The sequence below is a fragment of the Seriola lalandi genome, unplaced genomic scaffold (assembly GCF_002814215.2).
Source record: "Seriola lalandi dorsalis isolate HSWRI2012SDOR001 ecotype SW California unplaced genomic scaffold, Sedor1 jcf7180002054918, whole genome shotgun sequence".
Lineage (NCBI taxonomy): Eukaryota > Metazoa > Chordata > Actinopteri > Carangiformes > Carangidae > Seriola > Seriola lalandi.
The window spans coordinates 1-20,875 of record NW_019525470.1 but is presented as its reverse complement, the minus strand read 5'-3'; the positions used below and the strand labels follow the sequence as shown (position 1 = coordinate 20,875).

Here is a 20,875-nt window from a genome sequence, read left to right as displayed (position 1 = left end):
GGGGGGGCTCTCAGCTTTGTGCTATTTCCTGATGAAAATGTCTTTTTGGTCGTAATAAATTATCTTTTGATGATTAAAAAAATAGTTACAGTTACATCAATTATTACCTTTGTTTAATATATATATTTATTTTATTTTATTTTATTTTTTCTTGATGTTAGCTTATTATGTTAAACATTTTGTAAACAGGGTATGCACAGTAGGCTGTAGGTTCAGCCTTCACCTTTTTGGACTGGAATACTACTAACTACTACTTATAATAATAATAACAATAATAATGATAATAATGACAATGATAATAATAATAATCATTATATAATAATAATAATGATAATTGTTATTGTTATTATTATTTGTTGTTGTTATTATTATTAATGTTAATATAATGCATATTTAATCATATAAAATTGTAATAATAATTCACCGGTTCGGAATCATAAAACAGAGCTTTTATTTTGTAAACAAGCACCGGAAGTCCGTCTCTTCATTCTGTCAGCTTGCTACTGTCAATATTTGTAGCGGCGAAAACCTCCGAGCTGTCACGACGAGCGTCCGTCTGTCTCGGTACCTCAGCTTACTGTCATGCCATCCAGCTCCATACTTAACTTATGGAAATTCATCAATAATTAAATTGCTGTTTTGGGACTTTGTCAGAGTTGAACGGAGGCGAGATGTCTCTTTAAATTGCTCGGCTCTTGGTGGTCGTGCGGGCTGAAGAGAAGATTATCGTTTCCTGGCTGAGAATTTGACAGTTAGTTGTACCGCCCGGCTGTTGGCGTGGTGTTTTTGTTCAACTGCGACAGACCTCACAACATAAAGAGGTAAGTTAAGGACACTGAGTGGACGAGTCCAGTTTATGTTCAGTAAGGGTCACATGGCGTTACGTAGAAAAAACGCTGACTTTTCGTGTGTCGTTGTCCAGTAGCTTCATGTTAGACTTTAGGATGCTGTTGTCTGCTAATTGCTGCGTTGATGGACTACCGTTAATTTGTTTATGTAGCCTAGCTAGTTTCATTTCAGCAATACTTTTAAAACATACCCGATATCTCTGCTGCTTAAATGTTAAAAATTAATGTTAAATACACCAATTACCAGTTAATGGAGGCATTAACGTTAAGTGTATTGTGTAGACGGGTTTTTGTATATTTTCAAAACTAGGTTTGTAAACAACTACTTTAAACAAGTTTGACTAAGAAGTGGTTAACCAGCCGGATCATTGTGCAGCTAGCGTTCATTTATGTAACAAAACAAATATTAATTGTTGTGATGTTTCTTCCTATAACAGTACTTAAGATTATTTTCATTTTTATTTTTACTGCACGAACTATGTTATAATGTTTGTGAGAGCAAAACAAGACCATGCTGTGTCATTAGAGCATGTAGTATTAACGTCATCATCTTGTAACTAGTGAAGATTCACTGCAAGGAGAAACCAGGGTAGTAGCTAAACTACAATGGACAATTATTCCTTTGTAATGAGATCCCAAATCAGGGGTCATCTTGGGGCTTCAGAGGGTGTTTCCTGAAAAAGTGAAGTGTAGCTAAACGTAGGATTGGATTGTTTGAGGGTTTATGGCTTCTCATTTTCAGTACAGCAAGTTTGTGGGAAATAAGTATTTAACAGCACAAGTTAGTTTGTCTTTATTAAGTTATTTTATTTGCTTGTTGTGGATTACTGTGCCAGTGTTAGCTTATAAGCAAATTTTCATTTGTATTAATTTCCATATTGTTTGATATGAGTTTCATTTGATTATTTAAAGATTTACAATGGAGCATTACATTTTGCCTGTCTGAGATCTTCAGGCACAACTTTGCTCCAGAGGATATCAGTCTTGGTCATATTCCCCAGCACTACTTTAAGCCTAACTGAAAGCTAACATGCAGGAAGGCATTGAAGGAATAGAGAAGAAGAAACAGAGACTGTGAACGCAATGCAAGCATCTGGTTCATGTTGATACAGACCCTATTAGGTAGCTGCTTAGCTTAAATGAGTGTAGTTAGTGTTTTCCCCCTCTACTTTACAAAGGCTTTGGGGTAATTTATCTAAAGCCAGAGCCCACAGATGACTCAGCCGCTCTTTATGTCTGAGTCATATTACACAGGCACTGTCCTAAAGTTAGCCACAGTATTAGATCGTTTGCCAGTTAGTTTTGGTTTGATGAAGACTGATTCTCGGTGGCATTCCTTTCTTTGCCCGCTCCTTCCCACTGGTTTCATTTTTTATTTTCCCCCCTTTCATTCCTGCACTTTTTTTCTCTCCCTCTTTTTCTGCCTTTTTTTTTCTACTCACTGGAAAAGTCAAACTCCCTTGCTGGCTTTTAAACCCGCAACAGTGTTATACACACATTTTCACACTAAAATATCTCACACACATTCCTGTGTCATCTTTCCTCCCCTTTGTCATTTTATCCCTTTGTCCACCATTCAGGCTTTGATCTTTGTTGTGCTACCCGCTGTCTTTCTCTACCTTTCTCTGCACCCTCCCAGTGCCTTTTGTCACAGTCTATCTGCTCTAGCTATTTCTCTCATTACCACTCTGCTCTTATGCTCCCATGTCATTTTCCGTCTTTGTCTGTGCTCTGCCAGTGTCAGTGGTCAGGATACTGGACCTGATACAGCTCCCCGCCCTGCCCTGCCCTGCCCCGCCCCGCCCTTAGCAAACACCACCACTACATCCCAATCTCTGCTCCCTCAGAGTTTGATCCAGTTTAGATCACTGCGAGCAGCTTATCGGGCTCGCACTACAGCTGAAGCGATTAGCTGATTACTTGATTGGTCGATCAACAGAAAATTACTCAACTATTTTGATCATTCATTTGATGAGTTTTGGAAGCCATAATAACCTAAATGTGATGGTCCCAACTTCTCCGATGTGAGGATTTACTGCTTTTCTCTGATTTTACATAGTTGTTTTTTGGGGTTTTTTTGTACTGATTGTTGGGACATCTTTGTCTTATTGCACTCTGCGATACACAAACAAATAATTGACAGATTGATTGTTCATGAAAATAATTGTAAGCTTCAGCTCTAGCTTACACATGCTTTTACATTTGCCTGTGTATGTGTGTTTACCGCTGCTTACCGCTATGGAGTCACCCGGATACAGCCAAAAGAATTTCACTTGTATTTGTTTATATAATAACTCATTTCCCATAAATGGAGGTTAAGAGGATGTGAGATACCAAAGGGATAACTAAGGCACCTCACTGCTGTTCAGGAGACATGTTTCACTCTCGAGTTTTGCTTCTAATTCACATCCTGTGGGCAGATCACTGACAATACCTGACACGCAAAGCTTGTGCCAGATGTGATGTGCTTCTCTTCTGCTGTCATTCAGGGTTGGGGCTGGTAAGATGTCACATGACGGTTCAGATGAGATTCTAGAGGGTTAGTGCTTCCTGTGCTGAATGAACAGCACTTTTCTGTCTCTTCCTGCACATGATTCCCACAGGATCAGAAGGAGGTTTCCTTCTATCTATTGGGGGATGTTCCCATCTTGCAGAGATTTGCCTATTCGTGGCTGTACAGGCCACTCAGATTCACATGGGGAGATCATACCTCAAGAATACATAGGATAGTGCAATGCCATAATGGCCAAGGCTAAACATGCTTTCTCAGCCTTCAGTGGAACAACAAGGCTCTTGAAATTGAAAGGCTTAAAATGATCTTGCAACCTATTCCAAGGCAAAACCCGCTTTCCAAATTTATAGTATGAATGGGCAATTGTAAGATGTAGTTTTTTTTTTTTTTTTTTTTTTTAAGATTAAGTGGATAGGATTATTAGCTAGAAATGTAGAAGGCACAGCTATAGAAGAATGTGTGTGGTGCTATCAGATATTTCTACAGTCTTTCAGTGGGAATAATTGTCAAGGAAAGCAAAGGAGGAGAGATAGCTTTGTGCATGGGTGTCCTCTGCTTGAATAAGGTGGGGGTTGGTATGTTCAGGAGGGGGAAAAGTGCTGCGCTAGGCTTCACTGAAATGCCATTTAAAGTGGAAGGGAGGATTTGAGGGAATTAAAGTGCAAACTGTTCCCTTCTCTACGCTCTTAGCTAAAGCCTCTTGACGTGCTATGAGGAAAGAAATGCTACTGTAATAGTGTGAAAGGGAGGCGTTTGTTTGCTTAGTCACAGATACTGGCTGTTGTTGCTGTGGAGTCAAAATATTTGTGGTCCTTGTTGCTGTTTGTTTGTTTTTTACTAATAACAGGGTCTACAAAGTGGTTTCAAAGCATGTTGTCAAATGTTCTCAGTTTAAAAAAAAAAAAAAAAAAAAAGCTATCTATAGGATGTCAGGGTTGTGTCTGATAGCAGTGATAAACATCTCTGTGTCCACAGTTCAGTAGCCACATCCTCTTTTTTTAATCCTTGTCCCAAGAAAAGAGAGATAGTTAAATCCGTGAGTGAGCTTTCTTGATATCGGCTGCCTGTAATTTCATTTATCAAGCAATTTAAGATAATTCTACCATGGCCTATATTGAAAATCTCCTAGGATACGAGTGTCAGAGGCTAATATGCAAATTGAAATGCGAGAACCCATTTACATGCACAGTCTAATGATTGGATAGACACGAAAGTGAAGATTACAACAGACTGACAGCAGAGAGCTAGCTGCTAACATAACTCTTATTACTGCTCCAGTGCAGCATAATGTAAACATTAATTAAATGCAGACACAACTGTAATGTAAAGCTTTGGAAATTGTCTTCAGCTGCTGCAGATACACCAGTTTCAGTATGACTGTGTGTTGTTCATATTTGCAGTAAACAGAGAAGGCTTGTCTGCTGGCATGGGCAACCAGAGCCATGGGCTGCTGTTATGCGCAATCATTTGTGTCGTTGCTATTATTGCCTGTTTATACTCTTCTCAGTCTGTCAGCCCCAAACTAAAAATCATTTAACTCTGACAGTAGGTTGCGCACAGCCCGAGGTGGAAGATAAAATGAAAGAATAAGATGTAGAGAATTAACGTAGTAATGTTGAACATGTTAACTGAGGAAAGCCTTAGTGGGAAAACATCTGACCTGTGCACATGTAAGAAAACTTACAAATTTCTAAATATGAAGACCTCACGCCCTTTTTACGAGGGGAGGTTTCTATGTGCATGTCTGCTGTCACGCCAACTTCCTGTCTGTTGAGTACATACAGCCACAGCTTCCCTTTCTGTCATCTCCTGCTGCACTTTTCAGTCGCATTAATTAGTAACTACACCACTGTAGTCCTGTCCCTGGCCAACTACATCGGAAGACTAATTCAAACTTTCACCGGGTTACAAACTGCAAGTATTTTTTTCATGCAAGACCAGGCACAGGAGGATTCAGGATATACTGTAAAGTTACAAGACCGGATCACAGAGCAGAAGCTAAAGGTTGGTGCACTTTCTGATGTGTGGAGACTTTAGCGGAGGTTGTTGTTGTCATAGAACGGATTAACTCACTTAACCCATGCGGTGAATAGACTAATCATTTATAAAATCCTACCACTTTCTAAAATCTTACCTTCAATGTCCACTTTTGTCTAGTAACTCTCGTTGCATAACTGAAGAACTAAAGAAATGAAATGTTACATTTCTTCCTGGTGATGAATCTGTGTGTGCTCCTTGATGTCACAATGTCATGACATGCGCCCTCGCCAGCCAACACATTGGAAAGTACTTCAAATCAATTTCTCGTCTTTTTTTTTCTTCACCTGTTTGTTCTCACATGGAAGTCAGATGTAAGGTGAAAATTGAAGTGATCGGTGGCATTCAGTAAGACAGGATCTTATAGTAACACAAACATTGATTAGTTAGAAGCACCTGTTGTCTTCAGGCTGAAACCACATTACGTTTACTGTAATTTTGGGCAAAGCGGTGCTTGGCAGACTTCATAAGAATTTTATTTTCAATGAGAGAAAATAAACAGCATATAACAAATATTTTGGAAACATTGTCATAGTGATAAATCTCCCAGTAAATGATGCCTTCATAGAGGTATAAACATGAAACATTACTTGCCAGCGGACTTAGCACCAAAAGTAGTTAAGCTTGTGAGCTGTGGTTTACGCTGATTATCTGCACTGTAAGAGCACATCTCTGACCAATCAGATTGCTCAGTTTAAGATGCCTCTTACATAATCTTTGTGATGGCAGTTTCCGAAAGTTAAACTGCTGGAGACTTTCTAACAAACATGACCACGAGATAAAGCCGATGAAATGAGGCTGTTCTCTCCGCTCTCGTCATCTACATCACCTGCTGTTAAACTGTGATATTTTTCTTCACTTTGACAATGCTGGGTCAGTTCAGGTATGTTGCTTTTGTGTGTGTTTTTGTCACTCTGTAGTATTGTTTTGTACCATCTGTGCTCTGAATGTGTCTGCGCCATAGCATGCTAACAGGGTCTGTCTTTTGTTCGTTAAGCTTGTGTGTTCAAATGCATTGCTTTGTGTGTTTGGGTGCTTTGTTTTTTGTTTTTTTTTCAATTTATGCTCTGTAAATCTCAGTGAGTGTCTGAGCAGCAGGGCAGCTGCTGTAGATTAGTTGGATTACAGGTGGCTGAGATTAACCAAGAGAGTGTCTGTCAAAGACTTACTGCTTTTATTACTACACTCTATCAACTGCCACCACCACTGTCACTGCCACTCTCTTTCCTGGTACCACTTCTATCTACTAGCTACTACTAATACTGTAACTGCTTAAAGTAAAATATAATTACTGTTACTGCAGCTGCTCCTGATTCCACTGTTTCTGTTACTGTTATTACTTCAACACTTGGTTAATTGTGCTGCTTTTACGATGCTACTGGTACTGCTACTCTATTAGCTACTGCATCTACAGCTACTACCGCATATAATGTTATCATTTACTGTTGCTTTACCTACTGCTTCTAATGCTAAGATATTACTACCCACTGTTGCTTGTGCTACAATTCAGCCTGTCACTGCTGTTACCACTAGCACTAGTGTGCTAGATGTTGCTACTAAACAGTGTCTCTGTCAGACTGCAACAATCAAAAGAAAATTAATTTGCAACAATTATAGTGGCTCGAATATTATTTGGTTTGTTGATCAGACAAAACAAACCATTTGATGAACCACCTGGGCTCTAGGGCATTGTGATGGTCTTTTTCAGTTTTTCTAAAGTTTTACAGACCAGACGATTAATTAAGAAAGTAATCGGCAGATCAGTTGATCACAAAAGTAAGCATTAGTTGCAGCATTAGCCTCTGCTACAGAAATATATTATTCTGCTGACCCACCTCCTAACCATTTTACACAAAATCCACAACTATTTATTATCATTATGCTTATGTTAGCCTTCCTAGTTGGTGATGGTGTGTTGGGCATCCTGTTGGCTGACAGGTGAAGTTTCTGGACCTGCAAGACTTCACTCCATATATCTGAAATCATGATGTGTGTCTTCTGGTATTGTATAGACCCCTTCCTGCCAGCATGTACTGACCAGAGACTTTGTGCAGTTTAAGGAGCTTATTAAAATACTGATAAATAATATCTTATTGTTTTTCTCTCTGTGTCTTTCAGTCATGTCCCGTAGGAGTTCTCGCCTGGTGTCCGGTGGCTACTACAACTCAGATGAAGAATCTGACTCGAGTAGCGTGACAAACATATCCTACCGTGAAAACCCTGTCAAGTACGTAATTGTGTGTGTGCTCATGTGTCTGAATCTTGGATACTGGTCAGCGGTCTGATTTGCAAACTATAATGTTAAGCAATCTTCATCTTTCCTCTAATGCCCCTCTCTCCTCCTTTGTGTGTTTGTGTGTGTGTGCTGTTGATTTTCTTAAGGGTTTTCAAGAAAAAGGCAGGGACCCGTAAGGCTGGCTCCCGTACCTCCAGCAGAGCCGACAGCAATGCTAGTTCACCCAGCCCCGAGACGCCCGTCACTGAAGGCATATCTGATGGTAAAAACAAGCACAACATCACAACATCTGCTCAAGAGTACTGATGAGATCATTTCCTGTCAACACAAAAGTAATAATAATAGCATGTAGCATGTGTTTGAGCAGAGCAGAGCTGAAAGCTGCTTTTCTCTGTTTTATACTGTTGTACATTTTGAGTATTGGACTGTTGGTTTGGCAAAAACGACCAGTTTGAAGATTTTGTGTGTTTTGGCCACGATTGCTCTTAACAAAGCAGAACCTATTTGTAACCCTGCGTCACTTGTTGGATACAGTACGTTTGCTGGTTGTGACCAGTTCAACGAAAGATTTTTTTTTTTTTTACTTGTTTTAATTTGAATACTATTAAGAGGCTTGAAGAGGTAAAGTTATCTGTAATTCACAGGAAAATGCAGAGTTTGGAGGAAATTCTTAAAAAGCCTGAAAAAATCTTGCAGTGCATCAGAATTATCTTATGACACCCTGGGTTTTCTCAGGACCCCACATTGGGAACAACTGGACTAAATGATTAATAATTGAATAAAAAAGATTATTGAGGTTTAATTAAAATTCAAATAATCATTTGTTGCAGCCCTTTTCCAGAGGATGAAAGAGTCTAATAATATAATTGAGAATTGGACCTGCTAGTCTTTGCTTAATGATACACCATTAAAATCAAAATAGAATATGTATTTGCTTTCAGAGAGGAGGTCTTACTCCTTTTAGTGTTTAAAAAAAAAAAAAAGTATTTATTCACAGCTGACTGTTTATTTTTGTTTCTCTCTGTCCTCGTCTTTTTCCGCCTCTCAGGCCTGATTCCTCCCTCGAGCACCCAGACTCAGCCGATCATGAGGACCGTACCCTATGTCTCCACCACAGCCACCCCTCGGCCCGCCCTGACCCCATCATCGAGCCGGAGTCAGACGCCCACATGCTGCCCCTTAGCGCCTCCGGAGAAGAGCTCTTTCACTGGGCTCTACAGCTCCAGCAGGCCAGGATTACACCTGAGGCCCAACCACAAGGAGCTGACTCAGAGCGGAGTGGACAGCTCCGGGTACTCGTCCTCTGAGGGGACTTACAAGAAGCCCACAGTTGCCACCAGCGCTAACAGCAGAATGAGTAGTAACAATGGGGCTCCCAGTCCTGGATACAGAAGCAGAATCAGCAGTGCCTTCTTTAGTTTGAAGGGTGAGTACTAAAGTGTATTGGTGTGTGTGTGTTTTAATGTGTCTTTGCATGACTCATCATCATCTCATTGTTTCATATATTTCTGCAGACTCTGCCTCATCGACGGCTGTGGCAGCAGAGTCAAAAATAATGACAGCTTTAGGTATGTTGTTGTTGTATGTGTTTAAGTTTGTCTTTGTGTATACTTGCATGCATATGAGGATGTATAGTACACTCATGCTTATGGTTGTTTTAAGTGGATTTGTACAGTACATGTTCACATACATACAGCTTCCACATGCCAGTAGGTCTGTGTTTTCACAATCGCTGCATATGACTTGGCTCCAGCTTTCGAAATCCCTGCAAAACGACTTTTCTTCCTGTCCATACAGCTAATACGTCATTCAGCAGTCGCATGAAGAAAGCTTGTGGTCTGTTTCTCCTCCTCCTCCTCCTACTTCTATGTAAGTGGCATAAACTTTTTAACAGATTCAACACATTTTCACATTCAGGAGACAACTCATTATCCCCTCGGACGTGTGGAGTGTTTGGTTATACTTTGCTTTCATTGTTAAAGTCTTGTTTTCCATGTTTCTTTGTCAGAAAGAACAATTTAAAGGAAATATACCTGAATATTTAATGATCACTTTGGAGAATTCAATGACCAGACTATGTTTGACGTGACATTCACAAACTCAAAGCAAGATTTCTTGAGCTTTGATTGCTCCTCTCTAGTTTTGTTTATATTTGTGTATATTTTATATTTTAAATGTGTTTTTGTAGAGCGCTAATGAAAGTCCTACCACACCCACCGTCCTAAATGCATCTTACATTAGTAGCACCTGGGGTTTCCCCCAGGAAGATGGTTAGAATAGATGGTAGCGTCTGACTCACAGCAGCACTGCTTGGCTGCCTCTGCTCGCGTGCCCAGTTTTTCCTCACCCAATCCCGTTGCAGAGTGATTGAATGAGTCACTGAAAATGTCATTACAAGTTTCACATGACGGGGCTTTTGATGTTAGGAGGTAGAGGGAGTCAGGTGATGTTAGCTTTGTGTAGACTGTGTCTGCATTTCTAAGTGCTGTTCTTAAGGCGCCATTCCTCCTGTTTTCTCCAGGTATTTGGTTCCTCCTTCCCTTGTTGACCTCTTTCATCTCCCGCATGAGTGTCACAAAGACCCCGCCACAGACAAAACCCAAGACTCGACCTGTTGTCCCTGCCCCCCCCCCTCCTCAACCCAACATCGTGCATCATGCACCTGTGGTGGTAGGGCTCGACTGCAGATCATCTGTGTGGCACTGGTTGTGTGTGTGTGTGTGTGTGTGTGTGTGTGTGTGTCTGCATACGTTTCGTAGTCTCATCAAATGATTTCATCTTAGCTACTGATGAATTCAGAACCATCCTGTATTTAGACTGGTCCTTAGTCCACATTTGAGACAACATTAAATCAGCAATTGCAAACAGACAGAAGACAAAAGAAAGACTACAATAACAACTATAATGTTTCATGCAGAGATTCTTCTGTCAAACACCTTTTTATTTGGAGATTGTTGCTGTGAGATTGTTGGTGACCTCAATAGTAACGAGTCCTTTTGTCCCACCAGGATCCAGCTGTTGTTTCTGCTGCTGTAGAAGCGAAGATGCAGCATGTTTTGGTAAGAACAAGATCATCAGCAATTTTGCAAAGTCAAATTTTATAGCGGTGTTCTGAATTTTCCAAATTCACTAGAACAGTTTTTTTTTATTTTTTTAAATCAAATATGAGGCAGCTTAATATAACAAAAATGGCAGATAATGTTGATCTGTTTTTTGCAACTGTAACCCAGATGTGTGTGTTTGGTTGCAGACGGAGCTGCAGCTGAAGCAAGACCAGCTTCTCTCCCAGGTGAGAGAATCTCTCTCTGTTCCCCCCCCAGCAAATGTGTTGTGAAATGTCCTGTCTGGTGAGGTCAGGACGGTGGTGAGGATGAAAATTAAGCTGTGCTACAGTAGCATCTAGTGGTGGTGATGGAGAACTGCAGAGATTGTATTACCATCTGTGTTTTGTTCTGTTTAACTTTATAATTTCATAAATATTCCTCAATTAAAAGCACATAGGTGCACACCACTGCCAGTACTCAACAATCTTTTCAAACTTTTTGTTACATACTTTAAATCTCACTTCCTTAGTTAAATTGGTTTGATGTTCTTATAAACCTTTGAATTTGAGCAAAAATTGTATCCATGGTAAAAAGTATCATCGGCCCGTGGTTCCCAATAAATCTGTCCATGTAATTTAATATCAAGGAACTTAAATAGGACTCAACTTTTCCCTGTGACCCCCATTCCGTCCTGACACCACCACATCTTTCTCTCTCAGGTGCAGGAGCGAGTAAAGCAGGACATGCACGGTGTGAAAGCGAGGCTAGACGTCATGGACTCGGACAGTCGGCTGCGCCTGGAGCAGGAGGTTGCCGGACTGGGCCGACAGATGGCGGAATATCAGACTGACAGCCGCTCTTCTGCTGCCAGCCTCGGCCTCAGGATCCAAGCTTTGGAGGCCCAGAATGCTAAGGTAAAAGTTCTGGTAGAGATGACTCAAGATTTTCTGAAAGGAAAGACAGAGACATGCCTTAATCCTCCCTTTTGTTCTTGTTATCTTCTTCGGCTGACCTGATTCCTTGAGACTGTGTGACTATAATGTGACTGCCTCTGTCTTGTAGCTGGCCCAGGAACTGTCATCTATCCAGCTGGTGCCTCCTCCAGCCCCCTGTCCTGACCCCAGCACTGCCCCTGTCCAGAACCATCTAACCCCAGAGCTGCAACAGGCTATGGAGAAATGGCTCACTGACCGCATCAAGGTCAGTGCAGAGACCCTGTGGATGGTCTCTATGACGACCCAAACATAATCACAGTACATAGATGTCTTTTATTGTGACTCTGATTTCCTGTGTCATGTGGTGGTCTCTATTGCTTTTGGATTAGACTTCTGAATAATGTGTTTTATATGACCCAATTTCATTTTAATGTGTTTGTGTTCGTGTATATTTTATGTTTATTTATGTCAGTACAAATCAGTACTTATGGTATGTGCTGTGTGTGAATGTGAATCAGGAGCAGGATGCACTCAGGCTCGGTGACAAAGACAGCATCACAGACTTTGGACGTCCCGTGGCTGACAAAATGGCCGACTTCGCCCTGGAGACTCAAGGTCAGAACATCACAAATACTGTGCTGCAGGTTTAATTAAAGCAAATAAAACGGCAGTACAGCAGCAGTTAATTTGTCCACTGGTAAATCTTCAAAATGATTGTTGCCTATTTGACATTGTGTGTCTGTGTGCAGGTGCCAGTGTGATCAGCACCAGGTGTTCGGAGACGTATCGTATTCGTTCAGCGTGTGTGACCCTGTTCGGTTTCCCCCTGTGGTATCCGTCTGAAAGCCCACGCACTGTTATCCAGGTATCATCATCATCATCATCATCATCATCATCATCCCCTCCTTCACTATTTTCTTTGTCATAATCAACTCAGTAGGTAAACATTATTACCCAGTTTCATTTTTCCTGATTGCGTCTCCTCCCTCCCTCCCAGGGTTACCCAGTGATGCTCCCAGGGAAATGTTGGGCGTTCCACGGCGTCCAGGGAACTCTTGTCATCTCTCTCTCTCACCCCATAAGAATAACTCATGTGACGCTGGACCACCTGCCACGCTACAACTCCCCCACCGGCCGTATCGACTCAGCGCCCAAAGACTTTGAAGTCTACGTGAGTGCTCCCGTTACAGAAATGCAGTATGGCATTTCATGACCTTTTTGCTAACCAAGCTGCCTGAACTGTTCAATTTACAGATACATTGAGCGGTTGTAATAATACCCACATCAGATTAAGCAGCTTTAAAAAATTCCAACCACAACTGCCAGCAAACGTTGTAATTTGAGTTCTTATGACCTTTATTTCTCGGAGTATATCATTTAATATCTAACATCTTGTAAAAGATTGACTGCCTGCTGAATACAGATGCATTTTATTGTTGTTATTAATGCATAATTGAAATTTGACAAGTTTTCATAGACTTTCAGCATCATATTGAATTTGGCTCCAGGCTTACTGCTTTTTGTTTTCGTCTAAATATTTGTGATTGAAATGTAAAGTCACTTCTGACTCGAGTAGACACCAGTCTGACGCTGTGATTTCTCTCTCTTTCTCAGGGAATGAAAAACGACACGGAAGAAGGAACGCTGCTGGGGTCATTCACCTACGATGAGGACGGAGAGCCGACGCAGACCTTTAAGCTGCCTGTAAGTTCAAATGATCAAATCTAAATAGACAATGATATGACACCATGATATTTAGAGAAAGACAGAGCATGACCCACTTACTTCCTGTTCTATATAAAAAGTGTGAGGTCACATAAAGTGTTTTTGCTCTTGTTGAGTCTTGAATGTCAGCATGCGCTCATTTTGACATCTGTTTTCTCTTTATGCGTGCACTCTTGAATTTTATGTCTCTGTATTTTCTTGTTCCCTCTCTTGTCCCGTGCCCCCACCACCCTCCTGAAGGACCCCAGTGACCAGGTTTATAGAGTTGTGGAGCTGCGTGTCCTCAGTAACTGGGGTCATGTCAAATACACGTGTCTTTACCGCTTCCGTGTGCACGGAAAGATCGCTGCCACATGAGACCCACTCAGCGCGACGCGACGTCTCATTCCATCACATCCGAAAGTTCATGTGTAATGTTTGGCGCTGACTCCTGTGTGTCAGCTGGTTTTGCTGTGTTTTGGACTGCTTAATGTTAAAGTGACAGAAATCATCGGAGTATTTTTATGCACAAGTTGAAGTGCACACTTGGCTTTGAATAAGTGTACAGAATGAAGTGTTTCAAAAAACCAAAAATCTACCTAGTAAAATCATTTGGGAGCAGAGAGTTCTGGAAACTTTATGCTTTCAGTCTTATGAGCGTGCCACAAAATAATTTTGAAACTTTTTGTTGTTTTAATTATTATTGCTATTTATAAGGTATTTCCTGCTTCACATCTGTACAGCGCACAGTCCCACCGGGTAAAACACATTTCTTCACATTTTGCCAATGAGAAGCTGCAGAGTGTTAAACACAGTCGTCAGTGGTATCCAAACAAATGAAAGAGCGAAGGAATTTCTCTTTCACTTTCCTGACCAGATCTGCACACATGGTCCTGGGATTTGAACCAACAGCAACTGGTTGTAATCACGCATGTCAAGGCTTCCTGTCACAGCACACAAGTGAAGTTAAAAAAGCTTCTGTCTAAATTTCTCTGTCCATTTTTCGACACAAAGAATTTCAATTAGAGCTGTAATTAACAATTATTTTCATTATCGACTAATATACCAGTTATATTCTAAATTAATAGATGAACCATTTTGTCTATAGAATTTCAAAAAAATAGTTAAAATGCCCATAAAATATCCCAGAGCCCTAGCTGGCGTCCTCAGGTGTTATTTTTGTCCGACCATCAGTCTAAAATACAAAGATATTCAGTTTATTCTCATGACAACAAAGAAAAGTATTAAATCTTGACATTTGAGAAGCAGAAACCGTCAAATTTTTTGCTTAAAAAAAATGATTATTTGATTATCTGAATAGTTGCCTATGAATTTCCTGTTGATGAACTAATCAACTAATCGTTGCAGCTCTAACCTCAATATTTAATATTTTTTACAATTTTAAGATCTGGTTAATAAAGTTCCCAGTCAGTTGCCTGTTACCTGAACTGGCTGAAACAGCGTCATCTTTCATCTTTCTTCTGATTTATAGATGTTGCTGATTATTTATACAGGAGGCAGCAGTGAATGTTTTTAATCAGTTTTGTTTCTTATTGGCAAGTTAAATGTAATGATCCTACAGAAAGGAAAATATGCAGCTTGGTAAAATTTCATTTGTTTTCTCTTTTAGCCAGTTTGGACTCATCAGTTTTGATTTTATTACTAGTACTTGAATACTTGAAAACCTCTTCGAAAGGCGTCATGTTGATTCCATGATGTCTGTCTTTCTGCTTTCTTGTACATAATACTTTTGCATTTTGTATGAGCTTCTCAACCAGGAAAGAAAAAGTGTTATTTATTTGTAAAATGAGAATATGAATTTTTTAATTCATGTGTTATGTCTGTTTTGTAGGATCGGCTTGTCAAGACTGTTTAATTACTTTCCAACATGCTAGACACGTGTACAATCATCAGTCTACCATTTAAAATATCTGCTCACGTAATGACACAACTGCACATGAGAGTGTGTACGTCATTGTCATTCAGTCATTACTCATGTATTCTTTGTTGTTGTTTGGTGGAGAAAATATTAGACAGTTCTTCTTATGAAGTGCACTAGAGGTGAATCCAGGTAAAATCCATCATTTCTCACTCATTTCTTAAAAGGAGGTGTAGAAAAGAGAGATGGATGATAGAGGACGAGTCCAAATAATTGTCATTTGGATCATTACATGGGGAATTACAACCCAGTATCAGGAATTATATATTAGTTACAGTATTTTATGTAGGATATACACTCAGTTGGCATTTACACCTGGTCTAACCCAACAGCCCTGCAATAGATCCTCCTTCGTGAAGTTTATAATGTTCAGTTTTGTTTCAGAGCTGTTGATTCAACCGTGTGATCATTTCAGAGGTTGTTAAACAGTAGTGCATTGTACAGAGAGGCGTTGAGCTGTTCTGTTATTTAGCCTGCCCTCATTGATATAGAATTTGTTGATAAAATGAAAACCTGGTATTTTAACCCAATACAATTACACTGCATCAGAGACTACATCCTCCAAAATGAACAATCAGCCCCTCTGAAACAAAACTGAACATTCTGACCTTCATGAAGGAGGATTTATTGCAGGACTGTTGTATTAGACTGCATCAGTTTCAGCTAGGTGTGCCAAGTAAACTTCCAACTGAGTGTACATTGGTGGTATTTTTAACTTTTCTTTGAAGAGTGGACAAAAACATTTTGATATGATTTGTGCTGGTAACATGAATTAATCATTGTAGTGCATTGTGTTTTGTATTTAAATTGGTGATTGTATTTCATACAAGGATTTCTGTACAGTTTTATTGTTTTTATTTACAATTACTGCTTGAATATCTTGATTATGTATGACCATGAATCATGATTTGCTTAAAAATCTGTAGGACTTCCTCCTGGTTGAAGCACTTTTACTTAATACATTAAATTTAATATTAATTGGCTGTTGAGATGCATATCATTTCAAATGTGCATTATTATACACAATACAATATATAATGTGATTTAAACATTTTTTTAAAGATTTTTCTTTCAATTATATTAGCTAAAAAAAAATGTATCATCATATTTTAAAGCTGTTGAACAGCCTGTGCAGCATCTTTGTGTACATGTGCTCTTTCCTAACACACAATGCAAACAATGTAATTCTTGTGTGTAAAGCCATATGAACAATGTGGAGAAAAATGCTAATGTTAATCGGAGTCATTTAGATCAATCTTCTCCACACAGTTCTAATGATATATGGGTAATTGTTCTCAATTTAAAAAAAAAAAAAAACCCAAGTGACAAGTGATATTTTTAAGAAGTTTATTGCTAGTACTGACAATTGTTTTTTCCTTTAATTAAACTGTCATTTGTCAGATACCTCCTGAGTATCAATGCCTATTTGCAAGCCAAACTTTGATGTTTATATGATTTATTAAATAAAACATTGTTAAATATTTCTTGTGTTTCTTGTTTTATGAGTCCTATTTTCAGTGTACAGTGAACACTATGACAGTATAGTTAAAAACTACTACATTTCTAAATAATCAAAATCTGGGTGCTTGTTCTGGACCATGATTCATGTTTAATCTTAGTTTCTTTAATATATTGTTTTTATCACAAAATATCATCCAGTTTCCCATATTTAAGAATCAAAGATACATATAAAGATATCCAGAAGTTTCAATTTGAAGTAGCAATCTCAGTGATCTGTTCCGATAGCTTTGGCGACCACTATGGCCATGAATGGTAATTGCACGTTTGTTTTTGAACCACACTCCTGGCACTATCTTTGTGTTACTGACTCCAGTTCCTTGTGATTTGCAGGTGAGTCATACCAGACATAGGCTCAGTTATGATTGCATTACCTCATTTAGCGATAGTGATTTAAAAGATACTTATTTAAATGAAAATCTTCCACTTTAACTACCCCTTCATTTTTTTATTTTTACTTTTCAGTGTTCTCGATGTAATTAAAATCATCTGTGTGCACTATAAATTGACAACATCATGTAATTTTAATATGAGACGTGAGTGTATTTCCATCCCCCATCCAGATTAGAATCCAGCTCTTTTATTACATTTGGCTATGTTGTACATGTCATGAAGGTCAGGCTGCTCTAAACTGTAGCCACAGCTTTTGGCTCTGTAGAGCCGCTGTGACATCTCATCTTGGGCAGCTGCTTGGTGCATGTGAGATAACACAGAGGCTGAACAAAACAGATCATGGAGAGAGCTGTGTAGGTCACACAGGTGAGGGCAGAGAAGGGACTATGACAGGGAGCAAACTGCCTCAGCAGGTATTCTGTGAATGAGGGCAGGTAGTAGATGTTGACCAGCACAAATGAAGTGAGCACTATCCTGAAAGCTCGTTTTTTCACTGGATGAACTTCCTTCTTGCTGGGGCCTTTGCGGAGGGACCTGAGGATGCTGCAGGCTGATATGATCGCTGTGGCACTACTTAGGACCACAGATACCACTGTCCACTTGAACACCCTGGAGACTTTCATCAGATAGCAACAAGAAGGAGTTACAGCATTCACCATCAGGCACAGTGACGGCCTCAGCTTGGGATCCTTGTGCTGGAGGAATACCAGCGGGTGGCAGACTGCCACGTAGCTGTCCAAACTCAAAATGCAGAGGAACATTGGCCCTCCTGCTAGATTTAAACTCCAAGCTACGAAGTTACCAGCTATTGTTCATGATCATTCGTCCTGTGTTGTTGGGGTTGATGGTTCCGTTACATTCGGAGTTTTCTATCACTGTGGTTGATTCACTGTGTGTGTTGATTTTCTGAGTTAAATATCTGTCAAAAGAGAGGATAGTTTGACAACATGCAACTTTTTTTTTTACATTTCTTATTTTTATTTTGAATCCGCAATGATTTTTTTAAATTTATTTTGTAAATAATATATATCAGTCAGCTGATATGGAGCAACATTAGAATTAATTTGGATGCATGCAGCATATAAATATGTAAAATATGTATAAATATATCATGAAAATGATGAGGAATCAACAATGCTGCGCTACGCAGCAGCCGACAGGAGACTCAATGCTGCGCTACGCAGTAACCGGCGGGAGGGGCAATGTTGCACTACACAGAATCCGGTATAAATGGGTTAAAACCTAAAAAAACATCATTGTATAGTAAGCCAAAAAATGTCAAAAAAAGTCATAGAACAGTAAGCCAAAAATTTTATAAAAATGTCATAGTATACTAAGACACAAAAACATTACAATGTATTAAGGCAAAAAAAGGTCATGTATAAAAATGGTTAAAATGTCATAAAAACGTCATAGTATAGTACGGCATTAAATGTCATAAAAACGTCATATTATAGTATGTCATAAAAACGACATAGTACAGTAAGGCATAAAAAGTCATAAAAAGGACAGTATAGTAAGGCAAAAAAAGTCATAAAAACGACATAGTATAGTAAGGCATAAAAAGTCATAAAAAACGAAATAGTATAGTAAGAAATAAAATAATCATAAAAACGTCATAGTATAGTAAGGTATAAAAATGTCATAAAAACGTCGTAGTATAGAGGGGATAAAACCTAAAAAAATGTTATAGTATATTAAGGCTTAAAATGTCACAGTATAGTATGGCATAAAAACCTCAGAAAACGTCATAGTATAGTAAGGCATAAAAAGTCATAAAAACGTCATAGTATAGTAAGGTTTTAAATGTCATACTATAATAAGGCATAAAAAGTCACAGTATAGTATGGCATAAAAACCTCAGAAAACGTCATAGTATAGTAAGGCATGAAAAGTCATAAAAAGTCACAGCATAGTATGGCATTAAAACCTCAGAAAATGTCATAGTATAGTAAGGCATAAAAAGTCATAAAAACGTCATAGTATAGTAAGGCATAAAAAGTCATAAAAAGTCATAGTATAGTAAGGTTTTAAATGTCATACTATAATAAGGCATAAAAAGTCACAGTATAGTATGGCATAAAAACCTCAGAAAACGTCATAGTATATTAAGGCTTAAAAACGTCATAGTATAATAAGGCATAAAAAGTCATAAAAACGAAATAGTATAGTGAGGCATAAAAAGTCATAAAAACGACATAGTATAGTAAGGCATAAAAACCTCAAAAAATGTCATAGTATATTAAGGCTTAAAAACGTCATAGTATAATAAGGCATAAAAAGTCATAAAAACGAAATAGTATAGTGAGGCATAAAAGTCATAAAAACGACATAGTATAGTAAGGCATAAAAAGTCATAGTATAGTAAGGCATAAAAATGTCATAAAAACGTCATAGTATAGAGGGGATAAAAACTTAAAAAAATGTTATAGTATATTAAGGCTTAAAATGTCACAGTATAGTATGGCATAAAAACCTCAGAAAACGTCATAGTATAGTAAAGCATAAAAAGTCATACTATAATAAGGCATAGTATAGTAAGGTTTTAAATGTCATACTATAATAAGGCATAAAAAGTCACAGCATTGTATGGCATAAAAACCTCAGAAAATGTTATAGTATATTAAGCCTCAAAAAATGTCATAGTACAGTATGGCATAAAATGTCATAAAAACGACAAAGTATAGTAAGGCATAAAAAGTCATAGTATAGTATTCATAAAAGGTCATAGTATAGTAAGGCATAAAAAGTCATAAAAACGACATAGTATAGTAAGGCATAAAAACCTCAAAAAATGTCATAGTATAGTATGGCATAAAGAGTCATAAAAACTTCATAGTATAATAAGGAGTAAAAAGTCATTAAAATGACGTAGTATAGTAAGGCTTAAAATGTCATTATATAGTAAGGCATAAAAAGTCATAAAAACAACATAATATAGTAAGGCATAAAGAGGACATAGTATAGTAAGGCAAAAAAAGTCATGAAAACGACATAGTATAGTAAGGCATAAAAAGTCATAAAAACGACATAGTTTAGTAAGGCATAAAAAGTCATAAAAAGGACATAGTATAGTAAGGCATAAAAAGTCATAAAAAGGACATAGTATAGTAAGGCAAAAAAAGTCATAGTATAGTATGCATAAAAGGTCATAGTATAGTATGGCATAAAAAGTCATAAAAACTTCATAGTATAATAAGGAATAAAAAGTCATTAAAATGACGTAGTATAGTAAGGCTTAAAATGTCACACTATAGTAAGGCATAAAAAGTCATAAAAACGACATAGTAAAGTATGGCATAAAATGTCATAAAAACGACAAAGTATAGTAAGGCATAAAAAGTCATAAAAACGACATAGTATAGTAAGGCATAAAAACCTCAAAAAACGTCATAGTATAATAAGGCATAAAAAGTCATAAAAATGACGTAGTATAGTAAGGCTTAAAATGTCATACTATAGTAAGGCATAAAAAGTCATAAAAACTTCATAGTATAATAAGGAATGAAAAGTCATAAAAAAGTCATAGTATAGTAAGTCATAAAAAGTCATAAAAACGACATAGTATAGTAAGGCATAAAAAGTCATAAAAACGACATAGTTTAGTAAGGCATAAAAAGTCATAAAAAGGACATAGTATAGTAAGGCATAAAAAGTCATAAAAACGACATAATATAGTAAGGCATAAAGAGGACATAGTATAGTAAGG

At 38.2% G+C, this 20,875-nt stretch overlaps 1 protein-coding gene across 3 annotated transcripts; it reads left to right on the top strand.

Moving 5' to 3' along the window:
- Positions 1 to 526: 526 nt before the first annotated feature.
- LOC111673437 (uncharacterized) lies at positions 527 to 16,738 on the top strand. Of its 3 annotated transcripts, XM_087169864.1 has the most exons (17): positions 527 to 821; positions 5,297 to 5,364; positions 7,516 to 7,624; positions 7,780 to 7,895; positions 8,682 to 9,059; positions 9,148 to 9,201; positions 9,431 to 9,502; positions 10,155 to 10,303; positions 10,642 to 10,692; positions 10,884 to 10,922; positions 11,397 to 11,591; positions 11,740 to 11,877; positions 12,131 to 12,227; positions 12,362 to 12,477; positions 12,610 to 12,783; positions 13,227 to 13,316; positions 13,578 to 16,738. In XM_087169864.1, exons 3-17 carry the CDS (start codon positions 7,518 to 7,520, stop codon positions 13,692 to 13,694), a joined length of 1,893 nt encoding a protein of 630 aa, XP_087025990.1. In that variant the 5' UTR covers positions 527 to 821; positions 5,297 to 5,364; positions 7,516 to 7,517; the 3' UTR covers positions 13,695 to 16,738. The 3 variants fall into 3 exon arrangements, with proteins under 3 accessions (XP_087025990.1, XP_023286967.1, XP_023286969.1); XM_023431199.2 differs by lacking the exon at positions 5,297 to 5,364; XM_023431201.2 differs by lacking the exons at positions 527 to 821; positions 5,297 to 5,364 and adding an exon at positions 6,180 to 6,280.
- Positions 16,739 to 20,875: the final 4,137 nt, after the last annotated feature.